Here is a 27348-nt window from a genome sequence, read left to right as displayed (position 1 = left end):
GTCCTGGCACCCTCCACCCCCACCCCAGCCTTCTTGAAACTCCCACTTCCCTGACACAGTACGGATGATGCCAAGCTCCCAGTGCCAGCTCCCGTTGGGGTCTGAATGAGCAGTGCTGCAAGGCCAAACAGTACAGCAATAGAAATGGGAGAACGGGCGTGGTTTCGGGCGGTGGGGGGGTGAAACGGCAACACATAAGTGAACAATTATAGAGCTGGTACATTGCAGGAATAACTGACTTTTATAATCACCTCAGTCACAGAGTGAAAAAGTGAGAACGAGTGGTGTCTGGCAGACAAACACTTCTCAAGCCCATAAATACACCACAATATAAGGAGATTACTCATCAGTCATGAGCCCTGTGGGAGATATTCTTACATTTCAGACTGCTGCTGAGTATGTTTCAAGGTTAAACAGCACATGCTCAGTGATCAGAAGAGTGTACTCTACAGTGTAGGCATATAACAAGTAGGCTTCTGTTCATATGCATTCCAGTGTTTACCTGTCAAATGTGAACTCTAGCTGGTTGCCTTGCTCTCTTTTTCTGTGTATGTGCGTGCGTGCGTGCGTGCATGTGAATGGAACATCCAGCCCTGGACGGCGTGCTCTGGGAGCAATCGTTGCCGTAATGGAGCCAACGCAAACGTCTTCTAGCAGTTGCCAGGAAGACGGTGAGGTCAGCGAGTGGGTGGCACTGCCATGCCTGTTTATCGTGATGCATGAGGAGCAATGTGGCTCCCTCCCTGGTTTGTGTCTTTTACCCACCAGGGTGGGTAGTAAAGGCCTCTTGTGTGTGCTCATTGATTTGTGAGGGCATTGTCGTTATGGGTGGGAACCGACACTGTAGACACGTGGACCGGGGGTGAAAAGAAAGATTGAAGGTTACGAGTCTTTATGCAAAAGAATCATGTTCCCTCATAAAACTAATTAGGAATCTTTTGTGGCTGTGCACGATGGAGGCGGTGATGGTGCTTGAGTGCGCTCGAGTGTGCTCAGGCTGTTTGTGATGAGCCTTATTGCTATTTAGGTGGCGTGTTTATTTATACATCAATTAAAAACCCCATTCCAGCAAATAATGGACTCAGGCATCTATCACTTTTATTGAAGTCTCATGAAATGGAGAACATTAATTTTGACTGGAACATTTTTATACTGAAGAAGTCTTTTTCAGTCTGACTTTCCTTCCTTTTTACGTTTTGAGGTTCAGGCGGTTTTTGGCGGTGTCATCCAGGTTGTTGTTTTTCTTTTCTTTCCCCCCAGATGTTGTTTCTGGTAGAGCAGACATAATAATAATTATTCAGACACTTCTATTTCTCCCACTGCGCTTTCTGCACTCGCGCTTTCCCCCCTCCTTATTGTTTGTCACGAGACTCAATTCGTTGCAGTCGTTTGCATCACCCCTCTCATCTTGGTGTGATCTTCCTCACACGGGTGGGAAGCAGTATGCACAGCGAGATTCTTGTGCTGTACACGTGTAGGTTTGGCCCGGGGATGTATGCGTTTCTCTGTTCAAGTTGCTCCGTATCCGTGAGCAGGTTTCTGCAGAAAAAAATAATTACGCCGCCTCCCCCCCTTAAGCCTCTATTACATGTAATACTGAGCGTCTTCAGACGGACAGGCTGTATAGATGTAATACAACACAGTGGTCCCCAGTGAGCTCTGTAATTGGGAACCTCAGAGGAGAAGGGGAAATTCAATGTGGGATGAGTTAATTCTTCCTCTTTTTATTCCATACCTCATTCAGGGGTCCACTCTAATCTGTGCATTCACGGAGTGCAGCGGATCAATTCTTATCACTGAAAGGGGGGAGGAGAGACATAGGGAAGAATAAGAAAGAGGCAGGAATGAGAGGGAGGTAAGAGCAAGTAACATGCTGATTGTACACTTGGAAGTGTTGAAGAATTGAAAAAGGTGCAGGTCTGTAAAAGGAAGGGAAAAGAAGCATGATGGATATTATGGATAAGGACCAACCTTTAATCTTATAGTTCTGTGAGCCTGAGACTCACAGAAAGTCATTGGATGGGGCAGCACATGACAAATGTTGGTGTTGCTAATGATTGCCGCACCTTTTTTATGTCAATATTATATATGGCAGCGTCATTTTTCTTTAAAGTGAGATCAAAGCCAGGTTTGCAGGAGCTTCGGTGACAAATGGGTTACATTAGTGTTCATTGTTTGATGTTTGTTTGTTTGAAATGTATTCATAAGTCAGGTTTTCTAAATTTTGACTTTCAACTATTATTATTTTTTCTAATAACAGTCTTTTGCAGTGCTGTAACTACTGGCTGTTAAACTGAAGCGTACTTGCTCAGATTTTGTCAGTTTAGGTAGCAAAACATCTGTGCACTAATAAATGGTGACAGCAGCGTGTCCCTTGTTCCATTCCCCAGCAGCTGGTCTTTTACTACATGTCACTCCTCTGCTCTCTTCCCACACATTTCTCCTGTCTGTGTTAAAGTTTGCTGTAGTGGAGTGTTTATTGGTATTCCAGCATAGGGTGAGCTTACATTGCTGGGTATGACATTTATACAGGTAGGAAAGTAGGATGACATAATCAAAGACTATGCTTGTTTGCAAAGTTGCTTGTAATTATAAAAGCTCTGAAGTTTTCTTGGTGTGCCTAAATGAGACCCACTGATACTGATTTATTTTTCCCAATTCTTATTTGCTTTGTAACTACAACTGACAGCATAAGCAGACAAAAATAAACTTTTCTTCATGGTAAAATGTTATTTTCATTATAAAATCAATCATTAAGTGTAGGATCTTCTCTTGCTTACCCTACCGAAAAAAGGCAGTGGTAATAGATTTATATAACAAAATAAATGTCAGATACTTGCATTATTTTTCCAGTATTTTTATAAAGTCAGCAGATAATAGGATATCGACCCTTTGCACTTTTTCCCCTTGTTTCTATAATTTTCCTCTTGCTCAGCTTTTGCTCATACCGAGGCTCTGGATAGCTTTAGCGTTAGCCACTTTTCCTTTGTTGTTTTTTTTCTTTAAAATATCCAAGTTCGGTTTGGTCTGTTAAGAGTCTGATTGGGTTTTGGAAAGGTTTGTGTTTTTACTCACACTGAGATGCTTCCACCATGCTAACGACATGTTAGCATTAGGCTGTGTGTGTGTGTTTGTGTGTGTGTGTGTTTGGTTGTGCTGCTATGCACGCATGAAATAGACTGGCTTGTAATCGGGCACATGTGAGATTGGCCAGTCACAGATGAGGCCCGAGAATTATAGAAATTGGTTGATTCTGGTCCCTAGCTGATCGATTCATGCGTCTGTACGTGTAATATTCAAACCGACCAAACATTTTGATGATGAAAATGAAAGTTGAACCAACATTGTGGTGACTACAACAACTTCAGTTCCCCTTCTGTGTCCTTGGATTATTTGTTAGCCCTTCTACCAACAGAATTGTTTTCTTGTCTTTGATAATCAATTAATTATTTTTTTAAAATTCTAGTAGGTTAATTAACTTATTGCTCAACCCTCATCATCCCTGCGGTTATGATGCTCATACCAGGGACAGAGATGTGCTATCTGTAACAGGCTGAAACATAAAATTTCATATGCAGCAAATGAGGCAAAGATGAGCTGTTCATAAACAGCTTTAAGGTAAATGGACTGGTTCTTCCATAGTGCTTTTCTACTCTACATGAGCACTCAGAACGCTCTATACAACTTGTATGAGTCACCCATTCACACGCACATTTCTATCTAAGTGCTTTCGAGCTAAGATTCACACACATACACACTACGATGAACACATCGGCAGTAACTCCGGGAATGCTCCGGAATAACCAGACGCATTTAATTCCTTCATTTCAATAATCTGCTCTATCCTCTATAAGTTCTCTTGCTGAGAACATTTGGTTCATCTGCAACAGGAGGTGTATTATTTGTCAGTGAACACAAACGATTGCCTTTTGTTTTAGACAATTGCCAGGAAGACTCTTGGTGGAAAACAGTGCTGGACACAATGAAGTGAATCTAAATGTCTCACAAGGTGTATTGATTCATCCGGGATGTGTTTAGCTGCTGTCGAATACAGATTTGTTGATTTGTCAGATGAATATTATTGTGTATTGGTTCTTTAAAAGTTTCATTTTGAAGCTAAGTGTGTGAAACTTATTTTTTTTTAACAGTGATCCAAAAACAACACAGTTTGTAAATTGCTATGTGATCATCTCTTAAAGATAGCAAGAGTGCGCAGAGTATAACTTTACATTCCCCGCTGAGCTTGTAATAGTTTTTGCTTAAGGGTCGTTTAACCACATGCAGAATGAATTATTGAAAATAAACCCTTTATTGAACAGCACCAGCATTATCTGCGTCTTCCCGCTCCTGACTGCAGACAGCACACCACAGCCCTGCTGCCCCTCCAGTTTAATCACATTGTGAAACAGACCGACTCTCCTTGATTTATCGATTAGTTTTATTCTCTCATGCCGTGTAAACACCACAATAGTCATAATGTTTATCCTGTTTGCTGTCTTGCTAGCTTCTGATAATCTATTGCATGTTTCTTTTCCATCTGATTTAATAACCCCTGTGGTGTTCTCATAGCTTGCTGGTTGCTATGGCTACCGTTTCCTGGATAGCGTAGCGTGCTGAGGGTGAACTGTGTGGGTATGGCTGTGTTCATGTGGCGTGTTAGTTAATGTGCTAGCGTGTTGTTGCTGTACTTACCCAAGTAATTATAGTTGCCAGCCATTAAGAGACGGAAAATCATTTGCATTTAGTTTTTAAAGTGCGGTCTCCTCACACTAATGCCATCAGAGAGGAGAGGGACTGACATGTGCGTTAACTTTGTATGTGTTCAATTGGTGTTGTGCATCTGAGGTGGTAGAGAGGGGCATATTTATGCCTGCTGTATTCTGAGAGTAATTGGAGGAAGAGAGGAAGGAGAGGAAGGACGATCTGTGTGTGTGTGTGTGTGTGTGTGTGTGTGTGTGTGTGTGTGTGTGTGTGTGTGTGTGTGTGTGTGTGTGTGTGTGTGTGTGTGTGGACGTTTATTTGTTGCAGCATATGAGGCCCCGGGCAGAAGAGATGCTTTCCCAACCACAATCAGCATCCATCAGATGCCAGGCTTACCTCTCCTTCAGACATAAGGTTAAATGCTACACTAAATCATTCACTCTTCGTGTTCTCTCTCTCCACCCTCCCCCCCCCCCATTCCTGCTCTACGTCTGTTCCCTTCCCAAACCCTCCCCCTTCTCCCCCTTCCCACTTCTTCTCCTAAAGCTGGTGGGCGGCGAGTTTGACCTGGAGATGAACTTCATCATCCAGGAGGCGGAGAGCATCGGCTGCATGGTGGAGCTGCTTTCCCACTGCGAGGTGACGTGCCAGGCGGAGATCTGGAGCATGTTCACAGCCATACTCCGCAAGAGTGTGCGCAACCTGCAGACCAGCACCGAGGTTGGCCTCATCCAGCAGGTGTTGCTGAAGATGAGCACTGTGGACGACATGATTGCAGGTGAGCAGTGGGTATGGATACATGCGCACATACTTTGTATTTTGATCACTTTTTTTCAAGATTGGACAACCTATAAAATGAGAATATAGTGGGATATAATGATAACTTTACAGCTTAATTCCCCTGAATTAACTCCACCCTGTAATAGCAAAAACCACGCCTGACTGTTTTTAGATAATTCCCCGAATTACCACAATTTTAATATGACCTCAAATTTGTGGCTTTGAACCAGGTCCAAACAGCTTACAGAGGAAGCGTCTTCAGTGTCCGTGTCCAAACATATTAATGTCTTTTTTACTGGGCTTGGCACTGTGAATTCATCCCAGAGTCAAACTGTCAACGCAAAAATTTTGCCTTCTGTGGGGTCTGAGGACACAAACAACTGGATCGTGCCATTGTGCACCTGCTCTCAGCACACTGAAAATTCTGGTGTTTTTTTTTAATATGAAACATGAACACAGTTGTCAGTAACTACAAAGGATACTCTCTAAATTACTCTTCTTCCAACCTCATGCTGTTTCGGGACAGTGTAGGGGATCCAGCACACATTGCAGATACACAAGTGCAATTAGTCTGGAACGGGACTTCCAGAGAGCTTTCAAAAAACACTGGCAGTGGCACAGAGGTGGACTATGACATCACTTTGAAGAGAAGATCAGCCATATTTAAATAAAGGCTTTTGCTCTTTATGGCTGAAGAACTTACTGGTCACACTTAGTTTATGATGATGGTAGTGCTTGAGGAGAGAAACATGCGGATGTATCGCTTATTGATTCTAACTTATTGGTATTTGAAACAAATGCTAACAAAATATTATGATATTATTATTATTATTATTATTATTTAAATGGTTAATAGGCCTTAAATCAAAGTTTGGGATTGAACACAGCTGCCTTGGTTACCATTAGCTTTTACTTTTAATAGCATGTGTTTTTTATTCAGTTGCAGTGACACACACACACACCCACCTTATAGCTATTAGGCCACCAGCGTTATCTGTATGCATGCCTTCACAATGACTGTTTGCATGTGAGGCGTTCAGGGGACATCTTCAAACTGTGACTACAGAAAGTCGAATGTGTCAAAACTTTGTTAAGTTCTGGAAGAAGACCCAAAACGTCACCCATGGAATTTTCAGGAACCACTTATTTTGAATTGCACGCTTGGTGTAAAACTTCTCTGATACTGAAAAATAGGTAAGACTCAGACTAGAAGAGCAGAGTCTGTGCTAAGGTCAGTGTCTAAATCTGCATTTATATGTAATGAGTTCCTTCTGTAAACTCCAGCTCTCCACTGTGCGTCCAAGTTTCATGCACTTTGTTCTGCACTTTTTGCATAACCTTGCTGACAGAGAGGAAAGAAGTCCTCTACCAAGGCCAGTGGCCTATCTCTCTACTTTAACGAAAGTGATGGGGATCCATACCAAAACCTAATGGGCTGTTCTTTAACAGATGCCCAACCTCTCAACCTTGTAATCGTGTTGACGAAGCAACAACCAGCTGAATCTGTAAACGTGCCTCCACCTTGATGGAAAAAACTCAGATGTTTTTCCCTTATATCAAAACCTATTCCACGTGTCCATGAGTGTTTGCCCTGCAGTGAAACATCCATAAAACCCTTCGGTGCAGCAAAAGCAAAATACTAACCTCGATGTGTTTCTGTGTGCTCACTGCCATTTGTTCACGGGGCTTGATTGCACATTCACCTCTTTACATGAACGTATTGACCTTGGCTTCCCTTTAATGATGCCTCGGAGTGCACATCTTTTGCTCCACCCCCCCAGTGTCCTCTCTGCCCTAGCTAGCGCCGCAGGATGATGTGTTTTATAACTTCTTTGACTTATTACTGCTCACTACAGCAGAGTATACGCCACTTAAATCAATTTAATGCCGATTCTTCCAGAGAGCTGTGATTATAACATTTTTCCAAACCTATGCAAAATGACCCACATGAATTGAACACAACAAAAACAGAGCTTAGGGGTTTTGAATCTAGGACATTGTGTATTGCATTTTCCTCTCATACCCAGCACCTCAGTGAGATATCCCTCTCCTTTATTCCCTGTCGCTAGGCTTTGGCTAATGAAATATTATGGGAAGACTCTATTCATATCTAGCAGGCCTAATGGGAAAGAAAAGCCTTTCTAAGCAGATTGGCTCCCTCTGAGAGAGCTGTGCTGTCTCTCTGCCATATCCACACTGATCTGTTGTGGTTGTGTAAAGTGAAAGTCAATGAAGCAGGAAGGTCATTTGGGCTAAACAAAAGCCTCAATGTGGTATTTAATTATATGCTTGAATATTGAGAGGGAATTGTATTTAAAGTCTTGTTTTTATCATTTCATGACATGTAGCCATTAAACAAAAGCTCTTTCGCAGCCTTAGAGAGGGAGGTTTGCCACTATTGTCTGTTAAAATGTGAACAAATTAAAGGAATAGATTATGATTTTGGTGAATATGAATATTTGTTTTTTGTTTCTTTGGGGTTTATTTGCTAAAAGGAGATTAATACTACTCTGCATGCTGTTTTTTGTACTATTAGCAGTTAAATGACATGTGTGGTCAGAAGTTTACAGACACTCATCATTGTACAGCATCTTTAATTACTTTAAAAAAAGGGAAGTGGGTGCACACGTTTGAATTTGGTTTGGATTTTATCTAATCGACACAGGATCAACATTTAAAAATGTAGGGCCTCTAATATTTTCCTATACTCAAATCTTTTAAGTTATGCTGTAGCTTCTTCGGTGCCTTTTAACCCTGTAAAGCCTGATACAAGTTAAAGATCATATCTGCAAATTAATATTGAATTCATTAATTATTTTTTTTTATTCTCACACTTATTTCACAGTTCAGGCTTAAAGGGTTAACCTGACAAGTCCAAGGTCTGTTAACTTCTTGTGAGTGATTATAATTGATTTTGCCAGGTTAAAAATTGGTATTGGACCAATGCTCAGAACAATAGGAAGGAACTCTGTGAAGATTTAAGGAGGATTGTGTAGATTTACATAAATAAACAATTGTATGTAAATACAGGATATTCAGATGCGTCACCCTCAGATGAGAGGATATTTGGTTAGGTTAGGATGTTCAGACAACCCAACAAGCCTGCCATGAACTGGAAACTGTTGGAACACTGGCTTCACTGGCCATAGTGGAGTGAGCTTTTGCCATGGACTGAGGAGATCCAGAACAAACAAGAAGCTCCTGTTCCAAATTCGACACCTTCGAGCTAGACTGGAATTTGCAGCTGTCCACATGAATCAGCCAAATGGCTTTTGGAGAAACGTTTTGTGGTCAGAGGAGACAAAGATTGAGCTAACTGGCCACAATGACATGAGCTTTCAAACATAGGAACGTTGGGTCTGTACCAAGAAGCCAACCAGTTTAGATGAATCCCACCAGTCCATCCAAAATTATATCAGAAGCTTTTTGATGGCTGTCAAAACTGTCTGATTGAGGTGCACCCTGCTAAGTGATGTTTACCCAAGTGGGAGTAGAGGTGATGTATGTGTATAGTCGAGCCCGTATGTACAATTGTGACCCTGTGTGGATTAGAGAAAATCAAAACTCACTTCATGTTCTTAAAGTGATTAAAGATGTAAGCTGTACAGTCATTGCACTCTGGAAAAAGAACAGTTCAAAGAAATCATTAAAAGCCCCAAATCACCACAACATGTAAACGTTTGACCACAGCTATATTTGTGAATCATAATTAACGCTGTCACAGCTGACAATGTATTTAGCCCTTTCTCAGTTGTTTGGCCTTCTATTCCCTGATGTATTAAGATCATTATGTATTAATGGAGCTTTATCCGTTGTCATGTGTACTCTGACCGTATTTAGCAGTGCTGTGAAAAGCAACACTCGTTGAGGTTTGAGGTTGTGTGTGTTTTGTTTACATGGCAGTAGCTCTGAGTACTTGGATGAAGCGCCGCTGATTTTTACTTCTCTGAATAATAAATTGCTCAACTGACAGTAGAACAACCTGTCAGTGTCTTATGCCCTCACCATATTCTATCAGAAATGTCAGTAGAGAGACTTCCAAACGCTGACTCACACACAAACTCATAGGAGCATGCACATTCAGGATATCTCTGCTGTCTTACACTTACTTTCTGCCTTTTGTTTGTGTGTGTGTTTTCTTTGTTGTCAGACCTTCTGGTGGACATGCTGGGAGTCATGGCCAGCTACAGCATCACAGTCAAGGAGTTGAAGCTGCTCTTTAGTATGCTGAGGGGCGAAAACGGCATCTGGGTAAGTTTTGGTGGTGATTTAAGAAGCGATTAGAATTTTAGATTGTGGGTACGTCTCCGCAGGATCTGTCATTTCCACGACTTCCATTCATTGTCTGTGTAAGCAGGTGAGCAGTGTTGTGGTCTAGGCTCCTTCATGCAAATCAAGGGCATCCAGCGCAACTCAAAGCCTCTATAAACTGAAAACTAGCTGTTGTCAGTCGACAACGACAGCAACAGCAACTGCAGGTCTTAAATTCTTGCAGAAACACATTTTGTTACACTAAAGCTACTTTGGGCTGCTCTCTTATTCCCCAAGGGGGCCGCGTGTTTGATTTGGCACAGATTTCATGCTGGATACCCTTCCTAACACAAGCCTCCCATTTATCCTGGCTTGTGACCCCCACCCCCATGAGACTGAAATTGTGTCTCTACCTGGTCATGAAGCAGGGCTATTTCATGTGTTTACCTCTGCGCCAGTCTTAGAGAGCTTATTTGGAAACGAGCTGCCACTTTGGTCTCGGTTTAAAAAGATCTGGAACCAGACAGCCCACACGAGTTCATCCAGTAGGGTGCAGATTATGGTTTGCATGGTTGTAGCTGTAGAGAATAAAGTACGTCATCCAATCTAGCGAGTTCTCCTGCAGGCCAATGCCGGGAAGTGGCGTGACACGCACCATTAGCTACGGGCTAAGACTCATGCACTTAATGGTTCTTTACAGTTTAACAAATATCAACACTGCAAAAAATTTTTTGATGTATGTCATGTGTTTCATATTGGGAGCATTTCTGATGTGGTGTACCTCAGGGGACAATTCAACGACAGAAGGAGCTTCAGTCAGAAACCCTTTGTTTGCTCAGATGGCAGCAGACCAACAAATATATCAGAACATTATTGAAGATTCATGTCTGGTTTGAGAGGAGCTGGTATTCACGAAGCAATATTAATTTTCTCTGCCAACACTGATGATTATTGGGATGTTGTAACCTTGGATATGTTTGATCTTTTTAGGTTTTTTGTTTTTACAGATGTCACATTTGCTGCTGAATTAGACATTTCACTGTTTTTGATTTACTGGTATTCACTTGCTGTGGAAGCTTAAAAAATGCAAACTATATTAGCCATACAGCATGAGTTTGTCTGCGTGTCATTAGTCTGGATGTCACTTAGTGAGATGTTTGTGCTAATGCACTAGAATAATGCAGGATGGGTGTGTATACCTTTGACTCCATATTAGGATTCATTTTTGTATGTTTGTTAAGACACTTTAGCTTGTGTTCTTGTTTTTGTTTTTGCTTGTAATTGATTTTATTAGTGTAATTGAAGAGAAGCATGGTGAAAAAAAAAAAGTGACAGTGAAAGCTTAATCAGGTGTGAAGGTGAAGGAGCCAGTAGAGTCCAGTAGAGTCACATTCAGGACACATATAATCATCTGAACCGCTCTATGAAGCTGAATGCTTTGTTCGGGGATTTCCATTTCTTCTTCTTTACTTCTCCTTACCTCAAACTTTCTTTACTCTTGCACAGTGAGCCAAATAAACGTCTGTTATCACAACCTGCCAATTTGTATTCTCAGTGAATTGCTTTGCAGGCAATTGGAAGAGAGTTTGATTAATACATTTCCTCCTTTATTGAAACGGCAACACGAACCACTCTTGCACTTTGGTTGCTTCAGGCTTTTATACTGAAACCCGTATGCTGTTTATTGTCGAATTTCTGCTTAAATTGGCTTCTGCTATTGCTGATTCATGCTTACTTTTAGAGCTACAAACGCCAGTACCTGAAAATGGGATTAATTCAGGAGCTTAGATTTGGGAGTGCTTAGTGCAATCTCAGCTTACATTGCTTCTTGTTGTAAGCTTAACAGCTCCCTGTAGTTTGCTCATTGGCCCACCTTCTAGTCGGACGGTTTAGCTGACTCAGAGCGGATGTTTTAAAACTGTACTGTGAAGATTAACGAGGGTTTTATGAGTCTAAACCGTCTCCTATGACATCCTTACTGACTGTAGTTTTAGCAAGGTTTGCAGAGTGTGCGATGATTCGGTGTTTGTTAACTCATCCTGTGAATCCTTGCCACTTCTTCGGCAATCCCCCCTTCTAGGCAGGCTCCAGGGCAACCTCCATCAGCAACCTCTGGTCACTGATCAGCAGTCCACTGCTCTCTGCTGTCCAATATCTATCACTAACCCATCCACCTACCGCTGTTTTCCCATCTTTTCCGATTCCTCCTCCCCTCAGCAGCCCTCTCCAGAGACAGATCGATTAAGGGTTGCCATGGTATTGATGAGGTGTTGTCGGGGGTAGGACGGAGGTGATTGAAGAGTTATTGATCCAGCTGGGTTGTGGTAGAGATGTGATGTCACACCATGTTGTTGTTTTTTTTTTTTTTTTTAACAGTCTTACTCTCTCCTGTGCCCCTGATAGGGAGCATCTGTCACTTAATAATGGCAGTCACTTTGGTCTTCCCTCCTCTCCTCCAGCCAAGACACGCTATCAAGCTGTTGTCAGTGTTGAACCAGATGCCACAGAGACACGGCCCGGACACCTTTTTCAACTTTCCAGGCCGGAGTGCAGCGGTGAGACCGACCAGCACGCACTAACCACTTATACACCACTTATCTATCAGAATAATTCTTTTTTATCCAGATTAATCTATGCTTGTTTGCAGTCAGTCAGCTCATATTAAAGGGCATTTTCTCGTGCGTATGAGTGTAGTGATAGCTGATTGTTCTGCTCCAGGCTATAGCTTTACCACCAATTGCCAAATGGCCATACCAGAACGGATTCACTATCAACACTTGGTTCAGGCAGGATCCACTCAACAACATCAATGTGGATAAAGACAAGCCGTACCTCTACTGGTAAGTTCATTCATCTGGACTGTTGAAAAAGTTAAACATCTTCAAACATGTACGTTTTCTTGAATTTCAATGAAAAATCAGCTCGAGTACTGTTAAAGAGTTTCTGTTAGCTGTGAATCTTGCACTTATTTCCCTGACTTGTTGACCTAATGATGTCACCCTGATATTATTGTGTTAGAGAGGCGTTAAATCGAGGAAAAGGAATCCAAACGTCGCCAAGTTGGGTTTTTTTATCAGCCCTCCGGGATCACAAAAGCACAGGATTTCTTTGTAGACTCTTGGTATGCTTTAAAAAAAAAAAAACTCTAGATAGGTTTGAGAAAAAGAAAATGACAAAAGAGGCTCAGACATGAGCAAATTTCTATAGTGGCAGCACTCGCTAGTGTTCTCAGTTTAAAGAAATTTTACTTGTGTACGAAGTGGTTTTAGTTCGTACAGACGTCCTTGTGCTTTCACTATTGATCCAAGCAGAGGAGCCGACATAGCTGCACAAAGCAAGTTCAGGCCTGTTCCTTCTGGATGTCAAAAAGCATTATAGTTACAGTTGAAAGAAAACTAACCTGAGGTGAACACGGATGACACAGTTTGAAAGTGTGCTGCACTTAATCACAGTATGCGAAAGCACTTAATATACTGCAGACTGCAATCTGTCGCAATCTGTATGAACGCCATACAGGATAGGTTCACAAATGTGCATGTAAGAAAGGTTTCAATCGGTGCTTTTGGAAAGGTTGAGTGGACAGATTTCCGTCAGGGTGCACGCACGTGATGGGTTTTAACGTCACGTCAGAAACTGAATGAATCAAAAGAATTCTGGGTTAAAGGAACGGGAGGTCAAACTGCTTGTGTGAGACAGAGGATGAACTGAAGTTGTTGTTGTCTTTAGGCAACAAAAGCTACTTTTGGCTTGTTCAGAAGGGTTCACAACAGCAAGCACAGTTTCCCTTGTGGGATCAACAAAGTGTCTGTCTATCTATTCCTAAGAACTCTCACCGTGGGAACTTGTCGCGGAGTCATGGGGTCAAAGTGCAGCTGTTACAAGATTAAAAAAAAAAATAAAAAAATCTGAAAATCAGACAAGCATTTTTTTTCATGTTTTCAATCATCACAACAAGTTGCATTTGTAGGTTTTTAATAATTTTTTTTAATACAAGTAAATACTCAGACGGCTTTAGACAAGTAACAAACTGTTAGCACTCGCTGTTGACTATCGCAAACAAATTGTGATAGTTTGTTTTGATTTGCAACAGGCGTTAAGACATTGTTTTAATCATGTTTCTGTTTAGACGCGTAATCCATATTATATTTGTGAAAAGGGAAATAAAAATGAGGATTTTTGGTCTAAAATCAGATGTAGAAAAATGCTGAAGTTGTTTGAGTCCATTCTTATGGTGTTTTTCAGCAATTTCAGTACTGCGAGACTCGTAGGAAACAGATCAGCTCTTCTAACACCTCACTTCCATCTTTTTGTCATCTTAGGAGTGTTAAAGTGTTGTGTTGTCAGCTGGCCACAGACACAGCGATGATCACATAGCTCCCGAATCCTAAACAATCAGATCTATTCAAATCTTTTTCCAGCGTTACATTTGTTCAGCTTTTGAGTGTCTTCAGTGAAACATTTAATATAATGAGTTAACTAGTCAGACTGAATGACATGGTTAGGAAGTTAATAGATAAACAGATAATAAATTAGAACATAACTTTAAATGTCAACACACTCCATTATAAGTGACCTGTTGGGTGGATGCCTCCTCCTCGCTGTGCAGCTCTGGCCCTCGCTGGCCTCACCGTTAGTGTTGCAAGTGCAAGCCGTTAGCTGCTATGAAGCTTCATTAGCTTTGACCTTTTATTTAATTGAACTCCCTCACGCCACTGCTTGGCTTCTTCTCTCTACCTCTTCGCTCTTTGACACTAACTAGCGCCGTCCTGCCTTCACCTCTCCTCCCTCTGATTCATTACGGAGGGAAACGGTTGTGAAGTCGTCTACGGAAGCGCGATGTGCATCCATATATCCTCCAGATACTATCTCGGAGATGAGTGCTAATCAGGAAAAGTGCTCAGATGTAATCTTGTTTCCTTAGTAACAGTTTGGTTTGTCAGGTTGTCATGGTAAGCAGGGTGCGAGAGAGGGAGGGCAGCCTCCTCTTCTCTGGCCCCGGTCTTATCATCCTCCCCCAGATGCAGCTGCTACTCCAGCTGCCTGTCTGATATTGGCCTCAGCAGCTGCATGAAGGCCGTGATAACGCAGTACGTGTCCTACTAATGTGTACCAGGGATTCACTTGAGAGGGATTTATATCTCCTTCCTGCTGTATGCGCGATCCTTCTGGGTCTATTTTAAAAAGAAAATATGTCTGCTTGTTTCAGGAAGAAGCTTAGCTGTGAGACTAGGTTTTATGTGGAGGTTACAAGCGCGGGAAGAGAAAAATTATGCGGGTAAAATGGAGGGATTACTGGTGTTTCTCACAAACCTACAATCTGGGACCCTTGGCATCGCTGAAAAGAAAGCACCTTAAAATCCTGCTTTTTGTGACCCTAAAAGATGCGATATGTGGCTGTGAAAGGTGCCTTGTGCATGTATTTCAGTAGTAAGGGTATCTTGAGGTGCAGTTGTATTTGTGAAATAAAATCCAGCTCTTTTAGTCTAAGCAGCTTCATGGTTCACATGCCATTAAGAGGGACAGCTCATTCATAAAGTTAGCCTAAGCTAATTTGTTTTCATTTACAGCTAGCTGAAAACTTATCACAGCCATTTTCAGACTCGTATCTCGACTCTACACCAAAGTGAAATGAGTGTTTCTCTTTCTCATTCTTCTTCAGTTTTCGCACCAGTAAAGGAATCGGTTACTCCGCGCACTTTGTGGGAAACTGCCTCATTGTGACATCGTTGAAGTCGAAAGGAAAAGGCTTTCAGCACTGCGTGAAATATGATTTCCAGCCCCGCAAGGTAAGAAAAAGAAACACCCATTTTCTGGAGCTCCTGTGCCACTTGTTAAATGACACAGCATCAGGAGAGTGCTGCTGCTCTCCCCCATCTCTCTGCACACACGCCGAATGTTGATGAGTCCAGATAAGGTCTGTCAATTAAGACCTGCACGCTGCCCCTGTACCGCGCTGTCAGCATTTTGCCACTGTCCCACACACGCGCTCGCACACATCCTCGCACGCGCACATAAACAAACACACATTACTTGATGAGATGGCCTTCCAGAGGATTTGCTGACCCAGTAGAATCCCTGCACCGCCTAACGAAGTTCCCAGTGGTTCCATTTGATAAATTTCAAAGCCACCGTGTCTCACAGCGTTTTGCCTTGTCGTGCACATGCGTTAATGCGTGTGTGCATGCATGTACGAGAGACTGAACGCTGGCAACGCACACTTTGTGCTCCCTACTCCCCATGTATACATGCACCTGCAAAATTATAGCTTCCCCACCCTCCCCTTTGCACTCCTGTTCCCCATTGCAGTCTCTCTCCAGGGAACCTGTGTGTATTATCACCAGGGAAGATGTTTTCTAATGAAGGCACACAAGCATATTGCTGTAGCCATGCACTATAAAGGTGGGCAAAGTGAAAAAAGAGAGAGAACAACAAGCGTTCTGTTGAGTAAATGAGTTCAACACTGTTGTAATTCATGTTAGCTGACCTTCTTATAGTGAGCTAAAGTAGAGGGCAGTGAGAGTGAGTATTCTCTGTATTACAAAGATATGAATTTTCACTAAGCTAGGAAATAAAATAAAGTCTTGATGAAAACATACAGTAGTGGATACAGCAGGAGGCTTTTGTCAATATCTTTCAGTAGTTTGTGTTTATTAAATAACAAGTGCAAAGGTGCAAGTAACACATTTTGTTCACCACAGGCTTCAACTGGTTTGCTTTTACAGTAGCTTAGTAGTCTGTATGATGCATTCAGCCACCAACAGAGCCATTGTCCAAATCAACAACATCAGTGTACCAGATATTTTGGAGCAATCAAGGCTGACAGTGTTTTTCCTTCTATTACTTGCAACCCCGAGAGATCCCTTCACTCTCTCTGAGAAGCAAAAGGGAAAAAAAAAAAGAATAAAAAAAGCAAATTATTTGCCTAACTTGTGAGCCCTTTTTTGTGTTTTTTTTTTTTTTTTGTCGTTGTGTGTTTCACTCTTGGTTTTCCTCTCTGCTGTCACAGCACAACACCCCAACAAACACATGACAACAGGCTATAACTCGCTCTGCATTTCAAAAGCAGATGAGGTATAAAAATAGGAAATCCCAAAAAGTGCCATTGCAGCACGGGACTCAGGTGTCATCGCTGTGGACCGCCCGACCCCCGTAGCAGTAAACATTATACGCCAAGGCCGTTGCCGTATTTCTCAGTTCTCAGTATGAATGCGTCACCTTTTCACTAAGTTTCAATTTAGTTTCAATTCAGCCCTGAGGGTTTGGATGTAATGCGTCTGATGGACAAACAACTGTCAGTAATAGCCAAGGTGAGAGCAGAGGCAGAGGAATAAAATCGATTAAAATACCGTTCTGGTTGTATATAAAAACGAAAAAAACCAAAACAAGAAAGGTCTCAGTCGTCACGAAACAGTTCTGAAGAACTCCCACAAATATAAAAGCCTCAGGTAAATCAAAGAACATTTAGTTCTTGTTTTGGTAATTTGGTGCAGTGATGCTTTTCTTGTTTTGATTAATCATCTTGTGTGTGTGTGTTTTATTTTAATGTGTTTTTTCAATTTTTCAGTGGTATATGATCAGCATCGTCCACATCTACAACCGCTGGAGGAACTCCGAGATCCGTTGCTATGTGAACGGTCAGCTGGTCTCCTATGGTGATATGGCCTGGCACGTCAACACCAACGATGTAAGGGCGCTGATGTTGTTTGCTGTGGATTTTACGTGGTAGCGTGCACAGTTGATTATGAACGTGGAGTTCATTATTCAGCTGCTTCTATTTGACGATTGCTTAAAAAAATAGATTTAGCTTCAAAATAAGGATTTCCGCAGCACTGTCAGAAATCCAGTACTGGCCTGGCTCTACTTCACACCTCTCTCCTGTTGTGATATTGGCAGACATCTGAGGTTTGCCCTCTGCATTTGTCAGCAGGAACAAAGTTGTCCTTGGGCCTCTTTCCAACATAGCTCACCCAAACTCCAACTTCCAACTTTTCCATTTAGCAGGTGACAGGTAGCTGCACGGCCTTTGTTCCCCTTCCATCCTGGCCAGCTTTTGACATTTCTGCTGGTATTGAAGGTTGACGTTGTTGTAAGAAACTGAGGGAGAGGGTTTTGCTGTTCATGCAGCTCATTCAGAGACTTGAAATCAAGGGTCTCGGAAAACGTCGACGGTATCGGGGTTTGTTTGGTCCTGAGGGCCGAAGATAAAACGTTTGTCCTCATTTTGAAAAAAGGCAGAGGAGTAAAGATTTCATTGTGATAAGGGCTATGAGAGCGAACGGGACAAATGTAATAGCAGGTGAGAGTAGAGTTGGGACCGAGCGATTAGGAACCAGCAGCTATCAAAGGTTTATCTGTTTTCCACCATCCACTGTTTATAGCTTCAGAGATCTTATGATTCAAAATGAACCATATCTGTCTTTCAGATCACTGTAAAGATCAGCAAACTTCAAAACATATTATTTTTCTCCAAACTGTCGATTACTCTGATTACATTTCTGTTTGATTATGTCTGAAAGGTAACATTATCTTGTGCTCTGTCTTTCCTTCAGAGTTACGACAAGTGTTTCCTGGGTTCATCAGAGACAGCAGATGCTAACAGGGTGTTCTGCGGTCAGCTGGGGGCCATTTACGTTTTCAGTGAAGCTCTCAACCCAGCTCAGATTTTTGCTATTCACCAGCTCGGCCCAGGATACAAGGTGAGATAGCGCCCGCATCCATGCTTATCACCACTATAGCACATGTTCTCCAAATGCTTTGCAGTGCTTCAGTGTCACAGTTAGAACATCCCGGCCTCCTGACTATTATTTAATGTTTCTATATGCTGTCGGTTTCCATTCATGTTGTTGTTTATAACCTGAGGATTTTACCTGTATCTTCAAAGTCTGCACTGTGCACTGGTACCTGCTGTGTGCTGATTTAAACACAAACAATAACGGTGTTTGATTAAATGTAATATCATAAATCAAGGCGATCTTGAAATATTGGGGCCTCACCACAGACCACAAATCTTAATTATTGCACTATTTTAAAGTTAAAGGCAGGGTTGAACTTTAAAAAAACTAAGAAGGCTACAAAACCAACACTGGATAGAAGCTTGGAAAAACATCTGGTTTTCAGGACCCTGTTGAAGACATTATGAAGTACTTCATCCCAGTACTAGAATATGAAGTGTGTTTAACGAGCTGATTAGAAGTAGTATTTTAAATAAGAACATTTTTTTAGGCACTTCAAACATTTATCTGTTTATAAGACTTTTCTCTGCTGCTACTGTTGACGTGTCCGTTGTCTTGGTTTAAGTTGAAGCTACTTCTTGCTTTTTAGCTCTAATGTGTGAAGCCGTAACTTGAAAGCAGGTAAAAACATCTGTACACATTTTTAACAATAATACCAAGTTTATTCCAGTATAGAAAACGCACGTCTTAGAAAACTAAATGTAAAAATATACATCAAACGTTATTGTTCAAAGCCAGGCTTTCTCATAGAGGTCATCAGTAATGTAATCTAAAAGGTGCAGGAGTTTTTCCATTTGATTCATCGTGCTTCTGTCAGTTTCAGTGTCATCAACATCAGTTTGTGAAGACAGCAGCAGATGATGTTGTACAGCTTGAGTTCATCTACCTTCCTTCTCAGTGAGCTTTTTGAATGCCTAGATTTACTCATACACCTAGTTTTTTTTTTTTTGGTTGCACTCATTTCCTTGAGGTTAAAAAGGCACAAAAGGCAAATACAGAACTATCCATACATGCCACATTTTAACTCAAGTGTTTTTTGGTTTTTTTTTTAGGACTTTGTGTTCCTGTGGTTATTAAAGTTATTTAAATGAGGCTTCACAATGTTGGGTGTTGAGCTCTGATTGCTTTAGAAATCACAGTTTCTGCCTTTTGGTCTGGCTATCAGTGGCAGCTGAAATGCCTTGCCAGCTGTCTGCTTCTTGTTTTGGCACACTCGCACGCCTCAGGCCACTTACGACTTGTTTATGAAGGTGTCCAAAGATGTCAGAATTTTAAAAACCGCGAGTCGTCATGGGGATAAGGCAGCTGATGTGATTTCAGCTGCTTATTAGAAAGAAAATATCCTTAATCAGATTTTGTTCTTTTAAATAATGTTTTTCTTTGGCATGTTTGCATGTATTAGATGGCAGCTGTGTGTATACATGAGCGATCTGGGGGAAGGAGAACAGGTGAATGGGATGCAGTAAAGATCTGGCCGGCCTGAAAGTGAAACTACAGGCGCACCGGTGAAGGGATTTGAAATTGTCACTGTGACGCTGACGGGGAAAGATGCAGTATATAGAATGCAGGAGTTAGAGCTGTCTCTCATATACGAGCGCTGAATCATACATGTGGCCTTTACACCTTTCCTTTTTTCTTTTAATCATCGAGGCATTTGATGAACTAGACTTCTCTTGTGCTCCTCGAAATGATCGCATGCATGGAGTTTGCTGTTTCTCTGCCATGAATACTGATTCCTCTCTCTGTCACAGCCCACAGTTTCCTGAGGCTGATCAGTCAGATGATTGCCTCTCTGCATGGCTTAGAATGGGCTTCTCAGATGCCCAGAAGAGACCATTAAATGGCTCAGTTGTTTTAAAGCCACAGGCCTCGGCGCTGGCATTGTAATGACAAGTGCGTGGGCTTTTCGCTCAGCCAAAGGAGGGACGCCAGTGGGTCTGTTTGTGTCACGCAGCTTCCTGTCTTAACTCGAATGTAGGTCGGTCCTCGTTCCCGTGGCTTCACGCATATGTGGACGTATGTGTGTGTGTGTTATACGTTTCTTCTTGGGTTTTGCCTAGTCTGTGTTTAATCGAACTGTATCCACATATATACACACAGTATGTGTGCGCGCAGCCGTATGCGGCTTCTTAGTCCCGGCCACTGTCAGTGTTACTGTTCAGTAATGAGGAACAGGAAGCAGACAGACACTCTGCTTTAGCACAGTGAGGGTGCGCGTGGTGTTCCGGTTCGACGAGGCTTATGATGGCTGACACGCTGTTTGTGCTAAATGTCTGCGTGCGCAGTTCAGCACTTCCATGTTCTCCTAATGACAGAAGAAGACGGGACATAACGTCTTGTTTTTCCTGTGCGGGCCACGGTTGAAAGGAAGCTCTGGTGTTATTTTTATCTTCCTCTGCGTGTGTATGTGTGTGTTCTGTATATGTCCTGCCACTCATGTGTTGAATATGTCATTGGTTACACTGTTTATAGGAGGTCCAGATGTCCTCGTTGCAGAGCTCTGCCAGCAATCTGGCCACAACTTAATTAATGAACCATGCGAGTATGTATCTGGACACCTGCATTGTGCGCTTGTGTGTGTTGTTGTGTGTATGTCTCATATGTTTCATTATAGTGACATTCACAATCTTTTTTTGTGGTGCGAGTTGTTAATGTTGAACCTTTAGATTTCTGTGCAGATTAACATGTGTGACTAACGCTGGCTACAAATGTCTTGGTAGATTTCTGATATTTTTGCTCTAATTCAGTTTTAGAAAGTGTTTAGAGTTGACATTTAGTTTTGAATATTTACAGATAGCCAGTCCTAGATTTAGATTTTTTTTTTTTTTATAAATAGCTTATAATAAGTCAGGAAACATTTCTGTCAGATGCTGGAATTCTCATCCTGAAGAGTTGGCCGTCATTCAGTAAACTGTCTGGAGTTGCAGGCAGGCGAAGGATGAGCTGAATGGTTTAAGCGTGCGTGCACGGGCTCGTGCGCCGTTATCACTGCAGGCCATGTCGCATCTGCATCTGTCAGGTGCGAAAAAGGCAAGAGTTGTCGCTTTCATTCCTTTCGGTGTGAGGGGACACATGTTTTTAAGTGCAGCCGCGTAAGGCTTTACATATGTAAAAACCCACGCTTTAATGCATGTTCCTCCTTCCACCTGACGGATATCCCCTTATGTCTTCGTACTTTGAAGAGTCAGCAAAGATCTTTCACGCTTTCAGCAGCCCGCCTTCCCCCTTTTTACTATGGCAACCTGAATGCAAGCTCACATTTAAAAGAGCTGCGTCTATACATACACACACACACACACCTTGTAAGTACAGCACAATAAACAGGCTGACGCTGCAATAAATCTGCATCCTAATAAGTGCATTAATTTCACATTCAGGCTATACAATACTTTTGTAGGGCCCGCTCCAAAATAAACTGAAGAGGCTTTTTATTAGTGATTGTGAAGAATTATTGCAGAATTTCAGACAATTTTTAACAGATAAGCTTATTGACACACGCTGCTTCACAGAGGAGCTGTTTAACACGGGGTCATCAGCTCCCGTATCTGACTAAAGTAATATCTTCTTAATTCAGAAAATAGAAGCATGCTGTAATTACCATTAATTACTCTTGCAAACAATGCTGTGCTGTGAAGACTGTGTGAAAAGTGGCTTTAGATGCAGATTAGTGGCCTCTCCCGGCTCCTCTTTGCGTGTCCATGCAAGGAAGCGTTTTGTGTTTCTCGTAACTGAATCAGAGAAGGTTTAGTGTAAATTTGTATTCAGCCCTTGGATGGAAATAAGGATGTTACATTTAGTGGTGCATGGTTAAAACTGCTCAGGGCATTTTTAATCTTTTTTTACGCTAGACCTCAGATGAAAGGTTTAGAAGAAGACGGGCCTGCAGGTCTGTCATCGGCCCGCGGTTTTCCTGTGCAGTCAGGCTGAGTGAGGTACCTGGGGACCCAGACGCTTGTAGGTGGAGAGCGGCCCCCGCCTAGAGCTGCTGCAGAGGGTGGCAGATCAGTCCGCTGGCCTTTCATCTGCTGGGCTTTATACTTTGTGTGTAGCAGCACTGCTGCAGGACACATGAACCCAGAGACCTGTGCAGATAGACGGATATAGATACAGATGAAGTGCAACCTACAGTTCCTACAATTTGTGCGTGGACTAAAGAAATGCGTCTATCTTTAGACCGCGTGTCCTGGTTTCAACATACTGCTGTGTTACATTCGTCCATAATGTCAGTGGAGGAACAGAAAAGTGAGAAAATGATCCAAAGTAAAGCTATTTTAGATTCCAGGCTGTGTGGGTTTTTTGTTGTTTTTTTTTGTGGGATAAATGTAAATAATGTTTCCCTTCTCTTTTGTGTGTTTGGTGTTGGTGGACTACAAGGAGATCCAAATTTATCTCTCTCTGAGTGCTCCTCTCCCACACATCCGCTCCCCCATCCATCTCTTATTCTGGGCTAATTGAATTAGTGCCCGGGTTAGCGCTGTGTTCATTAAGCTAATGCTGTGTTGTTTACACACGGCTCATGCTGCAATTAAGCAGACTCCATTTTGGGTGTTGAACTTGTGCACACAGAGACGCGCTTCTGTCGTCTCGGGGAAAGTCATTTGTCTGTCTGATTCAATGGTTTCCTCACACAACCCTTGACATCTTCTTCTTCCTCCTCCTCCACCTCCACCGCCACTGCAGAGCACTTTCAAGTTCAAGTCCGAGAGCGACATCCACTTGGCTGAGCACCACAAGCAGGTGTTGTATGACGGAAAGCTGGCCAGCTCCATCTCTTTCACCTACAACGCCAAGGCAACGGATGCCCAGCTCTGCCTGGAGTCGTCGCCCAGGGAAAACCCTTCCATCTTTGTCCACTCACCGCACGCACTCATGCTACAGGTTAGTTTGGCTTGTTTCTTCTGAGAGAGCTCGCTCTAAATCACAGCCCACAGCTCTTGATGTGTTTAGTAATGCATATGTGAATGACTGAAGTGGAATGAAGTGATTGCTCAGTGTGATTATCAAGCTAGTTTTTCATAGGCTGACTCACGCTCGCCTCAATTGCATTTGTGAAAAATAAGTGGTATTTACCTTGCTTGGAGTACTGTAGATATAAGGGATTTCCTCAGTATAAGATATTATAGCTGATATGATATTTAAGAAAATATAGAAAACAGATTTGATTTTGACAGGACTCTTAGATCTTAGTTTAACCTTCTTTGAAGGATACTGCTTGTAGTTATGTTTAAGCATATATCTTTCAAGGTTGATGGAGGTCTGCTCAACCAGTGGTGCTTTTCTTTTCTTAAAAAAAAATCTCCTGATTTCTGAGAATTCCCTCAGTTGCACAGTGTGTGAAAAATGCACCAACCATTCAGGCAGCAAATTCTCTATTTTATAATTATGAGGGCACAAAGGGAGTCCTGTTTTCTTATCCAGTTAATTTAGTTAAGGAAGGTCTTGCAGTCGCCTTTTTCATGATTTTAGTTCAGTGGGTTAAAACAGCTTAAAGTGGTACACAGGTACCATTTATAGCCCTAAGGAAATGCTCCGTTTTGAGATAATTAAAATTATTTTGAAGTAAATTGTTTCAATTTGTCTCTGTGGGATCTAAAACTAGTCTTTAAAAAAACAAAACAATAGATGCACTAAATGTGTGTGTGAAAAGAAGCGAGTCTTAAATTACCATATGTGGAATAAAAAAATGTCTGCAACATTTTCTATTGTTAAGTCTGCATATGAGAGCTGTTTGCTCTTTAATAGTGGAAGTGAGCATGTGATTTCTACTGTGTGAACATGTCAAATAAAGTCAGCGCTAACAGTCTTTTTTCCAACCCCCAGGATGTGAAGGCTATTGTTACCCACTCCATCCACAGTGCCATTCACTCTATAGGAGGCATACAGGTCCTGTTCCCTCTCTTTGCACAGCTGGACTACAAGCAGCTCAATGACAGCAGCGTGGACACCACTGTCTGGTGAGTCATCTGCATAAATACAGAGAACCTGATGGCTGTCTGAAGAGCACTTATATCAACTGCACCATTTTTTCTTTTCCAGCAGAGGAAATCAGGCTGAAGCTTCAAAATATTACATGTTTTGTTTGCTATGCAGTGCTGCAGCTGATCCTGGTAGGGACCCCGAAACAAACTAGGGAAAATGAGAAGAAGTAAATATAGACAATGGTTGACATTAGAGAAAGGTAAATGTCGTATGTGGGAGAGTTGTCTTTCTTTTAAAAGAATAGAATAGAATAGAATAGAATTCAACTTTATTGTCATTGCACATGCACAGGTACAGGGCAACGAAATGCAGTTTGCATCCATCCAGAAGTGCTTTAGTGATATAGATATATTACAATATATATTAGCAATAATATAGATATGTGAGTATATTACAGAAATGGGTCTATTATGGTATGTTATAATGTACACGGTATGAAGTATGTTGTGAATATTCTATAACTATAAGTATGTACAGGCTGTAGTGAGTACAAGCTATGTACAGGATATGAACAGGATATAAATATGAAAAACTATACAGAATATGAAATAAATAACTTTACAGAATCTGGGATATACAGCTATACAGAAATGGGAACTATGCAAGTTGTAAACAGTTGTAGGATTAAAAATTATCGAATGTACAGAATGATTATTTACACAGAGCTATACAGTAGTGCAGTTAAGATAAGTGAGGGTGTAGATAGTTTCTACAGAGGCTATATAAAGTGCTAGTGGTTGTGAGTGGTGGTTCAGTCCATGTTATTATTGTGTTTGAGGGTACAGTTGTCCATTGTGGGTGTGTGTATGTTCAGTCCATGAGTTTAACGTGGGTCAGATGTCAGGAGGCAGAGTTCAGGAGTCTGACAGCTGTGGGGAAGAAGCTGTTCCGGTACCTGGTGGTCTTAGTCCGGAGGCTCCTGTGGCGCCTCCCAGAGGGCAGGAGGGTGAAGAGTCCATGTGATGGGTGACTGGGGTCTTTGATGATTTTCCCAGCCCTTTTCAGACACCGCTTCCTGTAGATGTCTTTTATGGCAGGAAGTGGTGCTCCGGCGATGCGCTGGGCAGTTTTCACGACCCTCTGCAACGCCTTCCGGTCCGAGGCAGAGCAGTTCCCGTACCAGACTGTTATACAGTTGGTCAGGATGCTCTCGATGGTGCAGCGATAGAAGTTCACCAGGATGTCTGAGGACAGGTGGTTCTTCCTCAGAGTCCTCAAGAAGAAGAGGCGCTGGTGAGCCTTCTTGACCAGCTTGGAGCAGTTGGTCGTCCAGGTGAGATCCTCGGAGATGTGGACTCCCAGGAACTTGAAGCTGCTCACACGCTCCACAGCCGTCCCCTTAATGTGGATGGGTGGATGTGGGTCAGCATTCCTCCTGTAGTCCACGATGAGCTCCTTGGTCTTCTCGGTGTTAAGCAGCAGGTTGTTTCTGTCGCACCACTCAGCCAGACGATCCACCTCCTCCCTGTAGGCGGCCTCATCGTTGTCACTGATGAGGCCAATCACCGTGGTGTCATCTGCAAACTTAATGATGGTGTTGGAACCATCAGCAGGTCTGCAGTCGTGGGTGAAGAGGGAGTAGAGGAAAGGGCTCATCACACAGCCTTGTGGTACACCGGTGTTCATTGTGATGGTAGATGAGCAGCGGTTATCCAGCCGGACATGTTGGGGGCGGTTGGTCAGGAAGTCCAGTAACCATTTGCAGATGAGGGAACTGATACCCAGGTCTGTCAGTTTCCTGATGAGTTGTGAGGGGTGGATTGTATTGAATGCTGAACTGAAGTCTATAAACAGCATTCTGGCGTAGGTGTTGTTGTTGTCCAGGTGTGAGAGGACAGAGTGCATTGCGATGGAGACTGCATCCTCTGTGCTCCTGTTCCGGCGGTATGCGAATTGGTGGGGGTCCAGGGTGGGGGGGAGACAGGATTTGAAGTGTGCTAGGACCAGTCGCTCTAAGCACTTAGTGATGATGGGGGTGAGTGCTACCGGGCAGTAATCATTGAGGCAAGATGGGTTGGAGTTTTTGGGTATCGGGACGATGGAGGTGGATTTGAAGCAGGCCGGTACCACAGCGTGGGCCAAGGACAGATTGAATATGTCTGTGAGCACTCCTGCAAGCTCCCCAGAACACGCTCTGAGAACACGCCCGGGGATGCCATCAGGGCCTGCAGCCTTGTGGACATTGATCCTGCTCAGCACCGCTCCTACATCGGTGGGGGAGAGAGTCAGAGGTTGGTGGTCTGGCGTCACGTCTGCTTTGGTTGTGGTTGTGGGGTTCCCTCGCTCAAAACGAGCATAAAAGTTGTTGAGCTCGTTGAGGAAGGAGACATCAGAGGATGCGGGGGAGGGTTTGGTGGTCCTGTAGTCTGTGATGGTCTGGAGTCCTTGCCACATGCGTCGGGGGTTGGAGTTGGAGAAGTGTTCTTCTACCTTCTTTTTGTAATGGTGTTTGGCTTTTTTGATGCCCTTCTTTAGATTAGCCCTGGCTGTACTGTAGGCGTGTGCATCTCCTGACCTAAAGGCAGTGTTGCGGGCCTTCAGGAGGAGACGAACATCCCGGTTCATCCAAGGCTTCTGGTTGGGGTACATGGTGATCCGTTTCTGGGTGGTGACACTGTCTGTGGTTTTGGAGATGTAATCCAGTACAGATGAGGCGTACTGGTCCAGGTCTGTGTGGGTGAACATATTCCAGTCTGTGTTTTTAAATCTGTCCTGGAGCACTGCGTCTGTCCCCTCTGGCCACACTTTAATTGTCCTCACAGCAGGTTTCACACGTTGGATGAGTGGTGAATACCGAGGTGTGAGGAACAGGGAGAGATGGTCCGATTGTCCAATGTGGGGGAGGGGTGTGGCTTTGTAGGCTCCAGCCAGGTTGGAATACACATGGTCTAAAGTCTTGTCTCCT

The 27348-nt window shown here is 42.8% G+C and overlaps 1 protein-coding gene across 12 annotated transcripts in view; it reads left to right on the top strand.

The window, feature by feature from the left end:
* nbeaa (neurobeachin a) overlaps positions 1 to 27348 on the top strand; it is a 103024-nt gene that overhangs the window by 26085 nt on the left and 49591 nt on the right. For all 12 annotated transcript variants that reach the window (XM_080867847.1, XM_080867844.1, XM_080867841.1 and 9 more), the window contains exons 2-10: positions 5248 to 5479; positions 9632 to 9732; positions 12192 to 12287; positions 12451 to 12572; positions 15392 to 15518; positions 17297 to 17416; positions 18282 to 18428; positions 23145 to 23342; positions 24285 to 24418. In XM_080867847.1, the coding sequence (XP_080723973.1) occupies positions 5248 to 5479; positions 9632 to 9732; positions 12192 to 12287; positions 12451 to 12572; positions 15392 to 15518; positions 17297 to 17416; positions 18282 to 18428; positions 23145 to 23342; positions 24285 to 24418 (1277 nt within the window). The remainder of the gene's footprint in view (positions 1 to 5247; positions 5480 to 9631; positions 9733 to 12191; positions 12288 to 12450; positions 12573 to 15391; positions 15519 to 17296; positions 17417 to 18281; positions 18429 to 23144; positions 23343 to 24284; positions 24419 to 27348) is intronic.

This window comes from Rhamphochromis sp. 'chilingali' (genome assembly GCF_963969265.1).
Source record: "Rhamphochromis sp. 'chilingali' genome assembly, chromosome: 19".
Classification (NCBI taxonomy): domain Eukaryota; kingdom Metazoa; phylum Chordata; class Actinopteri; order Cichliformes; family Cichlidae; genus Rhamphochromis; species Rhamphochromis sp. 'chilingali'.
This window is presented reverse-complemented; position numbering and strand designations above follow the sequence as displayed.